The sequence below is a fragment of the Galendromus occidentalis genome, unplaced genomic scaffold (assembly GCF_000255335.2).
Source record: "Galendromus occidentalis unplaced genomic scaffold, Mocc_1.1 scf7180000077523, whole genome shotgun sequence".
Taxonomy (NCBI): domain Eukaryota; kingdom Metazoa; phylum Arthropoda; class Arachnida; order Mesostigmata; family Phytoseiidae; genus Galendromus; species Galendromus occidentalis.
This window is the reverse complement of record NW_003805511.1, coordinates 98563-109952: the sequence shown is the minus strand read 5'-3', so window position 1 is coordinate 109952 and position 11390 is coordinate 98563. Positions and strand designations below refer to the sequence as shown.

General features: G+C 51.9%; 1 protein-coding gene across 1 annotated transcript in view; it reads right to left on the bottom strand.

Moving 5' to 3' along the window:
* Positions 1-712: 712 nt before the first annotated feature.
* trio (trio Rho guanine nucleotide exchange factor) overlaps positions 713-11390 on the bottom strand; it is a 31184-nt gene continuing 20506 nt past the window's right edge. Inside the window, exons 21-27 of the mRNA XM_018641077.2 lie at positions 10324-10408; positions 5685-5823; positions 4245-4388; positions 3740-4110; positions 2883-3504; positions 2521-2669; positions 713-1172 (exon numbers count right to left, since the gene is read on the bottom strand). Of these exons, the coding sequence (XP_018496593.2) occupies positions 713-1172; positions 2521-2669; positions 2883-3504; positions 3740-4110; positions 4245-4388; positions 5685-5823; positions 10324-10408 (1970 nt within the window). The remainder of the gene's footprint in view (positions 1173-2520; positions 2670-2882; positions 3505-3739; positions 4111-4244; positions 4389-5684; positions 5824-10323; positions 10409-11390) is intronic.

Here is an 11390-nt window from a genome sequence, read left to right as displayed (position 1 = left end):
TCAGCTCCCGGCGTCTTCTTGAGATGTCCTTTTTTTTTCTCACTTCAAACATTCCTTCTCTATCACTTCTATTTCACACTCGTCGATTACAATTGGGTTCTTAGTTTTCTCTAATTACTTAATTTCTCTCTCTCTTTGTCGCGGCTTCAGAGTTCAAGTTACGGGGTGGCGAAGACTTCTCGTTGAGCATCTTAGCGAATTCTCATACCAACACGTAATATGTACAACACTAAACCCATCGCTCCTTAAAATCTAACCCGTGACTGCAGCAAATAACACATTAATACTGTAATCAGCTCGACTAGAACGCGACAATACTCCCGAGCGGCAGCTTATCCAAACGTTTCCGGATAATGCTTGTTCACCCTTGCGGGTTAGCTGTTTGTTGCCGCCGCCTTCAATGCTGGCGAGTTCAATTGGGGCGTACACTTGAAAGAGTTTGACCTCTAACCTATCTAAACTCATCTGTAATCTTAGGCAATCCTTTTGTACAACTAGCGACGAGCAGCCACACCTCTCACAAGTACAATGTAGTTGCTTGTTTTATATGTTCCATCGAAACTCGGCTGCTTCGTCGCTTTCTCTTTGTTCATCTATCCTCGGAGTTTTTCTTGCTCGTTTGTGGTTGCGGTCGCGCGTCCGACCGTTGCTCCTCGTTGCCTGTCTGGATTTCGCTCAATTCGCATCAGACGCGATGGACGACTCGGTCTATTCACGACTCACTATTCGGAGGGGGGTTCGAATTAGGGGTGATCTCGGACCATCTACGGATTACGCCCTTCGTGCCGGAGGCTGCAGCGTCGCCAGACCTATCGAGGGAGTGGCTGGTGCACAGGCCCCCGTTTGTCGGATCTCCGCTTTTGCCGCGCGGGCGCAGCGTGTTCCGGAAGCCCTCGAACAGACTGCCTTTTTTCGAAGGCACCCTGCCGGGTGGCGAGGCCCCGGCCGCTCCCCCGGAATCCATCGTTCCAGGCTCGTGGAGTTGCTGAGTCGCCAGCTTGCTCCTGCTGCTATGCTTGACAGATTTCGAGGGCGCCAGATGAGCTGCGCTTTCAGCTCCGCTGGTGGATTGGCCATCTTGAGACACTCCTCTTGCTACTTTGTGGACAGCTGCGGGATGCGACAGCGTCTTACGTAGAGACGGATTCCACAGGGTGTCGGGTGCTTGAACCCTAGGGAGAGGGCGAGATACAGAGATTCCAGTTACTCGAGGGATTCGGAACCTAGCCCCGGCTTTCCAGCATTGTTAGAAGACGAGTGACATCACCGCAATCCACACGATTTCGAATGTTCATATCTCAGAAGGTCTCCCGATCAAGGTCACTTTGAAATTCGGGTCAGTCAGCATGCGACAGACAGAGTTGACTGGTGGGATCATGCCCGACCGCATGCGCCGACATGATAGATTGTACAGGGCACGAGTAGAAGGGTTCAAACATCGACAACGAGCTAAGGTCATGCTTCGAGATACTTACATCGTAGTACTTCGTCGGTAGCAACTGACATCAAGCAAAGGCTGATTCGACCACCTGTGTAAAGGCGGCAACAGCAGCAAGGGATACCCCATCCACAACGATTCTTTAAATCGGATGCTGCGAGCTAGACTACTAGCATGGCGCGTCATCATTCAAAGAATCACTTCAACGCCGCCGCCAGGTGGTAACAGAGGTGGGGATGATGAGGTGAGGCTCTTGTTGTCAAGACGGCTCAAGTTTTCAGCAACACAGTGTACGTGTTCTTGGTTTTCGTTTCATTGATCGACTGTTTCATGTTTGCTGTTGGTCGTGTCTGGCGGAGGGATTTGCTCGGTGTGCGATGTACAAACAATTTCAAGTCTTCCCTTTTCGGAATGGCGATTTATTGTGCAAAGAAATTGTTTTCTTGTTTGTTTGCTGAGCGACGCGTCGAATGCTTGTGGATGATGGATCATGTCTGCTTGTGTTGCTGCTTGTTTAGGGTAACTGGACTCTGCTTTAGCCTGGCTACGAGTGTTGATTTCTGGAGATGATTCGCCATCCGTTAGAATTTCATAGCATTATAAGCAAATCGTTCAAGGGCAGTTTTGCTTATAAACTCACTCATAGAAGAAATGAACACGTTTTAAGTTGATACAGGCGTAGCGCAATGGCTTCGCTCGCATTCATCTTAAAGAATGGACGATCGATAGGATGGGGGAGGCTTTCAGAGCACTGGACAATGATGGAGAGTCGGAGGAGAAGTTGGGCCGGATCATCGGATCGTCAGCGACTTCGAATCAGGGGCAAACAATGATCAGAACGGGGGTCCGACGCGAACGGGTCGATCGGAGACTTCTCGATAGATGGATAGATAGTAGGATAGAGAGATCGGAGCGTCCAGTCAGCCGGTCGGCCGATCAGTCGGAACGGAGGGCGAGAGACACGCGACAGAGCGAGATCAGGTGGTGGAAAATGTCCGCGAGGAATAAGCCGTTGCGTTCAGCGAGGGAACCACGCACGTGTCTATCCATTGATTCGACAACACTGACTGAGCTGTACTCACACGTCCTTCGTGAGCTCTTTCTGATAGGCGATGGGCGATTGTAGAGCTCTCAGAAAATCCTGCTGTGTGTCGAGCATTGCCCTTATATTGCTCAGCCATTCCTGACGGCTCTCAGGCGTTGACGCTTGCAGAACGTATACCATGTCCTCCTGCAAAGGAAGTCTTTCAGTGAATTCGAGGCTCGAGGATGCCCCAGCGATGAGGAGCAGACAGCAGAGGCACAAGTCGCCGTGGCCGTAAGCTCTCCGCATACTGTCCGGACGAGTAAAGATATTCTCGGAAGCATTTAAACATCATCTACTCAGACGAGACGGATCGACCCCGGTCTGACTCGGGGTACGATAGACTGCGGAGTTACAAACCTGAAGCGGGTTCTTGGAGACGAAACAGAATTTGAGCGGATCGGTTTCGTCTTCGTACAACGTCATCTTGTTCACCATCAAGCCGCTTTTATAGAGGAAAGCGGGCGTCGAATATGGACCTCTGGCACCGATCATCTCACATATTATGATCATCTGCTCGAACAGAAACACTTGACGCTCCTTGAACTTGGTCGTCGTGAGCATGATTTGCGCTATGGTCGTCATGCTCGTGGCCAGCACGGCGTCGCTGACCAAGAGGTGGTCTTGCAGCAAAAGTTTGCCCTGTGCGGTAATTTTCCCGTCGAAGCCTTGCAAACGTCCGACGCACATCATATCATTGGCTAGTTTAGGCACGACATGCATCACGTGCACCGCTTTCCTGAGGTCCTCGGCTTCTTTGGTTAGCTTTGCCTTCTCCGTGAATTTGAGAATGTCTTTCAGAAGCAGTTGATACTTCATGATTCTCTGGACCGGCTTGATGAGCAAATCGGGCAGCTGCAGTTTGTGACCAAGTTGCTGGCGGAGCTCCTCGAAAAGTGTGTCCATATATTTCGAGACGATGCCCTCGCTCTTGAACTTGTTCTGGCAGTAGACCACATACATTCCTAATCGGCGTTCGGTTCTGCAAAACAGGATTAAAAAATGTTCATTTGAAAATAAGTGCTGTCTCTTAGAAGGGAAGCAGAGTTTCGAATAGCGAGTCTGCGAGCCGAGTGATGCGCTTCCCGTTCTTTAACCCGATGGCTCTGGCGTAGAGCGTAACAGTAATTAGCCTTAATCAGCTCCACGGCCTGGAGCGGTGAACTCCGCTGGATGAGTTCTCCGACAAAGGAGAAAAAAATAGAAGAGAAACTCACTTTTTGAATAGAAGTCCTAGTCGTTCAGGTTCTTCTAAACATTTCTCAAGCTCCGCCTGGAAGTAATCTCGGTGGAATTCGAAGATCGCTTCCAAGTTTCCGAAGATCATCTTCCGCTTGTTTTCGGTGAGGTCTTCAGGGAACGTCGGTGACGATAAAACTGCCTCGCTGTTCAGAAGCGGAATGTAGCCTTCGATCACTAGGCCGAGGTCACGAACGTAGTCCCTTTCCGTTTCTACCAATTCGTTAAGAACGAATTGTCGCTTTTCGAGGTAGGTTTTAATTTCATTTCGCTCTTCTTCCGGCAAGTTGTCAATTTTTACGATGTGTTCGAGCTCTGTCGCTAGGGCTGAGGTGGACGTATCACAGTCCTGTAAGGAAAGGGTTCGGGCGTGAGGTCGAGACCTCGAGATCGCGTATTGATCGAGGATTCGAAATCGGAATCGCGCGGGAGTCTCGTCCGAGATTGATCTTTGATGTTCGGTCTGCGTGACCGGATACTTACGGTGGAATTGTTTGCCATAATACCGCCAGCATCCAATTGTTTGAATTGGTGCTCTTGCAACACCATAGGTGGCGGTAATTCGACCACGAGACCCGAATCTTCCTCTTCGTTGTGGCCGCCCATTTCATCTTTCGTACTCAGAACCTGGAGAAGGCGGAGCATTAGAACGCATGATGCTTAATCTTAATTCTTTAGGAGGAGAGAATAATCTTCAGGGCCTAAGAATGTGATCGTGATGAGTTTCTCCTAAGTCTATGATTCCATTCTTTTCATCAAGCGGAAAACTCGCTGCTCGGACTGCATCCCGCCGCGAGCGGACGTTCTCGCTCGGGAGTCCTGAGTGAGTTGCACGCCTCAACAACGTGCTGCATCGGAGCCGGCGAGAGAGCCATCGTCGAGGGCCATCCGGTTCGTGCAATGAATTTCCAGCGCCGAAAAATTACACTAGCTGGCAGAGTTGAAAATTCCGCGGCTAGGGTTCAAGACGGGAAGAACTCCCTGACACGAATCACTATCTCTGCCGAAATAAATGAAGCTGAAGAGAACACGCCGGGAGTTGCGTCAACAGCTGAAGCGACACTCCTCTAACCTTCCGCTGTGAGAAACAATCGAAACGACATTGGCAGCGAAAAGACGTCAACAAGATCGACAACCATGCGTCAACAGTCCACCACGACTCGACGACGGCACAATCAGAAAGAGTTTTCATGAATTATTTCAGCGATACTCGGGAATGTCGACAACAGCCCGCGAGCTGTTGCTTCTGAGACTCCTCTTGACATTTCCCGAGCTCGATTGTCCCAACCCTCGAAACCTGAGGGAGGATCGGGAGGTCGGCGACACCCCGCCGGCGCGCGGCGTCAACAATCTAATGGCGAAAGCGGAACTCATTTGTCGACGGAGTTCGCGAGACGGGCGCTCACACGCGGAAATTCACTCAGCAAGCGGAGGACAACAACAGAAGAGTGCGTTTTTAATGATCCATGAGACGATTTGTCAAGGTCCGATGTCGCTTGCGCGAAACAGGTTAGTGACGGAGTAGTGTCAGCGTCGCCCTGCTTGTGGAAAACTACAAACGTTCTCCAATGAATGTGGGCGTCAGTGTCGATAACAAGGTCGCTCGACAAGCTTCGATCTTCCGGTTCTATCTCAGTGTACGTATGTTTCGACGCTGTGTGTACGCGCATATGCCTCGCAGTTTCTTTTTTCAGGTGAATGCGCACGAATGTTCTCGTATTCATATTCACGTCTGCGGCACGTTGTATGAGAGCGTACGTGAGGTGTGGGTGGGTAGGTGGGTCGGCGCGCTTGTTCGAGTGTGACTTTTCCTCCGTACCGTCGATACCCCGGTGCGTCCTCCTGGCATGATACCCTGACGAGCAAAGAGTTCTTGCTTACCTTTGCCTGTGTGAGAGATTTGTTATTCTGCTGGCTGGCTGCCTTATTCGTGCTCTGGGGCGTCGAACTGTGACCACTCGGAGGTTTCGCCTGAACGCCGGAGTTTGACGAAGATTTCTCGTCCAGGCCCTTGTCGAGTCGGCCATGGCTGAGCTTCCGAACCGGGTTCGTAAGCCACTTCCTGCAACAGAGGGAGAAACATAGCGTCAGGAGCCGTATCGGGTTCTTGGCGTGATAATGCATGTCGACGGAAAAAATCAGAGAGAGAAAAGAAAACGTTCTGTGGCCTGCATTCCCGATTGGGGAGACATTCGGATGCAGGAGGGCGACTCGAGGCTGGAACGGCGTCGTCATGAGACAGCGTGTGATTACGTTTCACCGTGCCGACATCAACATGGAACAGAATCATGAGCTCGACGACTCGTTGTTGAGCGATTCATAAGCTAAATATTTACGATATATCGCGCTCGAAGTGTCCGGTCCGGGATGGCCGAATACTTGGTCATCTCCATTCCGCGGAATATTCGGAGATTCAGGCTCTCAGCATTATTCTCTTCCTTTCGGCTTCCATAGACTTCAGGAGTGGGCGTCTCGGTCAGGGTCGAACTGCGAGCTCTCACCGCAGCAATGACGACCGCGCCAGGCAAAACAGACGTACTTCCACTTTGTCCGTGAGTTACCGACTGTCAACAGGTTTTCGCCCTCTGTCCCGCAATGCTTGATTCACTCCGCTCCGAAATCGAATGGATACGGAGGAAGGACAACTCGGAGCGGTGGACACTTGTCAGTTATCCGAAGTAACTCGCCGGGACCCCAGAGTCTCTCACTCACTCACTCAGAGCCGTAATCGAAGTCTGAGCGGTCATCAATGTTTATGAGCACGTCAATGCGAGTGCAGCCGGCAAAGTCATCGGATACGACGGACAACGATACTCCGCCCTTGGCTCCCGTTCGCAAGCACGGGCTACCTGAGCAATCAAACAATCCAGACCACCGTCGACGCCTCCTAGACGTCGCTCGGTTGCGAAAATCCGCCGGCTCGGACATCCGGCCTGGAGAGCCTCTCCACGAAGTCGATCAATCGAATCGAATCCGACGGATTTCCACGGGCTTATTGGCCTCTAGTTGCGAGCTACGAGTCGGAAAATGAAAATCTCCTTTCTCTGAAGAAGCGACTTCCTTCCGCATCGAATGCCGAGTCGAGAGAGATATTGAATAGCGCTCCGAAACCCAACGAGCAGCGAGGCGCGAAAGCGATGCAACAACAAACCTGAAGCTTTTCCAGCGACTCATTGCTTTGTGGGGTGCTTCTAATCTGGATGCCCCCATTCAATTCGGAGAATCAAAAGGAAAGCTACCGACAATATCTCCGAACAGCCGTCGCCGCGGTAACAATAACGATGACGAGAAGAATGGCGGAGACGTCGTTCCTCTAGAATCGATCTCGGAAATCGCCGCGAACGGAAAGCACAGCACTGCCACTTGAGTAATAATCCAAATACACGGAAATCGTTGCCGGACGGTCGGTGGACCGTTTGTGGAAAAGAACAGACGGGCGTCCAGTTTAACTGGTTCGCGTTCAGTAGGCTTGTAATGAAAATGGCCTCGAAAACGATAGCCTAGTCGTCAGCGAACTCTTTCAGCTCGACAGAGAGGAGGATCAGCGAGCGAATGAAGCTTCAGCGACGCGCGCGCGCGCGTTCTCTCCGGAAGACACTCACAGAGTCGGTACGTAGATACCACTTTAGCGTCCCGACAACGCGCAGCTCGAATCGATCGGCCAACCTCATGGGGACGAGCTTCACACTTAGTTAGTGATCTACACTCGCGTGGAGGCGGATGTGCACGCATCCCCCCGGAATGTGTCACTTCGACTGCTCAGATATCGGTCGACGTCGAAGTCACGTCAGTCCCTAGAGACGGAAATCTCGGAGCGGTCCGAGGGGAAATCGATGGGGAGTCGTCCGCTCGACTTCGACTCCCCACTCCCCCGGCATTGGAGCCGCCGTCGCTCACGAAGTCGACCTTTGAGTTCGCTCGTTGCCACCTGTGGCGGTCGTCACGATGCGGAGCCGTCACGGGCAGCTCGCGACCTCATGACAACGACTCATGTCAACAGTTGTGCTGAATAGACTTACCCCGATCTGACCCTGGAAAACAGGTTGAGGCGAGTAGCGAGCACCGAATCCACCAGAGTTCAGCTTGGATAACGGTCTCGCGAGGAAGACCGTCGATGCCCCGGTTTCGAGAGAGATGCAGAAGCGAAGCTCACGAGTGGACTCGCGCGGCGAAGACTTCCGTCGTCTTCCGCAGAAGTAGTTGTAACAAGTAAATATTCGGTGGGCCGGTTTTCTCGTTGTGCCTGCAGCTAGCCTACGAGGTGCGCGGTGCCGAGTTCAAAACGTCATTCCTTGCGCGTACGGCCCTGCCATTCAGGCTCCTAGGACAGGGCAGCTGCTACGGGCCGTGTGCCCTTACGCTCGAGTCGGAGTGGGCTCTCTGTTGAACGAGTTCGCCAATTGGCAGGAACGCCGAGCACGCTCAACACACTGCGCTGAAGTCAAAATGGCCGTCGTCGGAGCCTCTTCCTTCGGGACGAGGGGAAAAAAATTGATGACGGCACGTTCAGTGCGAGCGAAGGTGGAAGACAGCCGCCGCAACGGCTTGCGCGCGCAACCCTCGAGCGAAAGGGAAAACATTCGCCGCTGCCGCCACCGCTGCTGCTACCAAAACAACCCAGCGTTTGACATTCGAGCAGACAGCTCTCCTGCATCGTAGGGCCGTCGTTGCCGTGTCTCCGACGTAGAAGTAGGCGTCGAGCGGGAACAACAACGGAGCGACTCGGTGCGGAGATCGACGGGATCCCAAATGATCTGAACATCACGGTGACGAATTTATTCCGAATCCACGAATATCTCCGAGCAGTGACCGTGCGTGCGCCCGTAAGATGATTGTTGACTTGTCCGTACTGTAGTGCGTTTGCCTATACGCCGTTCTGAGCCTGCGACCGTCTGGCTGCCTGTTCGACTTCGGACTTCCAAGACGACGCGTTCCCTACAACGCTCAGTCAGTTCCAGAATGCAGAGACAAGCCTCGTTCCCGGAGAGGATCAACGCCTTCGTCAGATTCAACAGAACCTTGCTCAGTGGTTTTGTGTTACTACTTCAGCTACCCTTGCGAATATTCGAAGCCCAGCTGAGACTGGCCGAGGTTGTGTCAAAATGTATAGCTCTACCCTTGCGAATCGCTCAGGTACCGTTGATTCTCGTGACGAAATGTCAACAAATGCTCTCGCCGAGTCGGAACGCGGCGTTAGAGTCCTATCAGACCGTTATATCGTTCAGCGAGGCCGTCCAGGTCCCCTTCAAGTTTATTGTCCTGCCGCTGGCGATGGTGGAGGCTGTCGGCAGAATGATCGTCGGCAAGTGGAATCGTAATTGATCGGACACATGATCAAGGCTTCTCGAGATCACCTGGATGGAGTATGCGGCGAAACGCGAGCATATATATGTGATCATCTGCGACATGCGGTTGCGGCGCCGAGTTTCGAGCACACCGCTGGTCGAGTCATCGAAACTCGCGCGAATACTGAGATAATATTGTTTCCCATCGTAATTTGTCAACACCGACTTCCCGTAATGATGAAAGAATAAATTCAGATTGTGTTTCCAAAATAGCGCATTCCTTCGACTGAAGGTCATCATTCAGTCCGACAGGCAGCGCGTGGAGCTTCGGAAAATATTGTGGCCGCGCGAACACGCGATCGATTCTGACTGGAGAAAGCCTGCGGTCACTCCTGTAGTCCTTCTTGTTCCTTTTCCTTCTTTTCAGAAAGCGATCTCGGTGGGAATAGGGCCAGGAGGCGTTCGCTTCCCAAGTTTACACAAGCGACATTCCACTCGACAGCCATATTTACAGATGTGGAGGCGGACAGATGGAATCGCGATCCGGTGTTTACCCGATTGATCACGCGACCGCGCTCATGGAAGAATCTCTGTCCTTGTGGCGCGTACGGAGCTCTTCGCTCCGATAGGATTCCGATCAGATTCCATCACCGCCAATCTGCCCGAGCAGATTTGCAGGAATGGATGCGAGCTCTGAGAAGAGCAATCAGTTCAAGAAAACGTTTCGGGAATTACTGCTCTCGATCCCCGAGAAACGACGGCCATATCAATGCAGCATCCCGGAGAACCTCGCGAGACCGTGGATTCTCGATATCGTTGGGGCTTATGGAGGAGGCAGACCGAATTCTCACGGCGCGGCAGCCGGTTTCCGAACGAATTCTGTGATAAAGCACCAAGCCGCGTTATTGATGAGGGAAATGAACCGAACAATTCGCGGAAGCGCGTCTGCGTCGGAATAACCTCACAGCCTCTGGTACGCTCCTCGGTATTCGGAATCTTCCCCTCATGGAACGAGACGAATTCCATAGAGGGAAAGAAAATAGAAACGAGGGAGAATTTCTCCGCCACCCATCCCCCTCCCCTGAAGCTCAGGCTGAGCCGCCCCGGTGAATTCCGGCACCGCGATCACGATTAACACTTGGCTGGGGAGGTCGTCCCGCTTGCAATCCTCTCGACCCCGGAGCAAGCGAGTAATGACCCGGTAGATACGTAGATGAAACTTCCCTCCGAAAAGTCTTCGATGGAGCTTAGAATGAAGAAACTCAAATGAAACTTACCGGAATGTTCCCCTGCGTTTGCTACCGGGCGACGTGGTCGATGGATGTGCCAGGTGGCCTCCGCTTCCAGTCGGACTGGTAACATCTGAATAGAAGAATATTATAATTATATTTATTGTAGAGATGGATCTTCGTCCGGACGGACACTTCACCAATGGCCAACGGCTTGACGGTACCGAGAGCTTTGAAACAGTCCTAAGTGACCGGGGGAATTCTGTCTGGATCGTGACTTCATTCAGCAAGCCATAACAATTTTTCTAGGGGTTCCGAGAACTCATAGACTCCTCTGCGGAGTTTTTCCCGAAATATTAGCATTACCGCGACGACTGAATTCGAGTGACTTTGAAGAGATCCTTGTTGTCAATACAATTCATCCCTGAGCATAAACCATGGATTCGTGGCTAAAGTGGATCGATGTTCTAAAATTCTGGAGGACCGACTTCGACCGAGCGAGGTGTACATAGTAGAGCATCAAAGTGTTCGATGCAATTGATCACAGCCGCCGCCACGTCCGGAATCACGACATCGACGGGAAGCTTCGGACAATTCGGAATCATTGGTTTGTTCCCCGATCCGCCGTGCTTCGTTTTTTATCTGGGACGCCTATCACGTCGGGACAGCGAATAATTAGCAAACAAGTAGCTTTGCGATTCTCGAAGAGCCTCGGCGAACGGAAGCTGGCTCAGTGCGGCGCTCGACTCATTACGTAGCAATAATTGTCGGCTTACTGACGGAATTTCGTCGTGGTCTCCGATAGCGATTCAGTTTGACTGCGACAGTTTCACCGGCTCATTTTCCACGGAACGAGTCGTCGTACCGCACGGAGCTCCCCAAAGCTTTCCTCGAGGGACTTCCGCATTAGAGAATCGACCTAGTAGGCATTGCTCCGAGAAAGGAGGTGGAAAAAATATTCAAGTACGAAACATTTTTTAGACTAGGTAGATGAAATCGACAGATTGGATGCCCCGCGATCGAAAATCCCGAGAAATCACGTTTTTACGTCGAACGGATCAACACATTGATTCCATGGTCCGTCCTCGATGGGGCTCCTCAAGAAAAAGAACAGA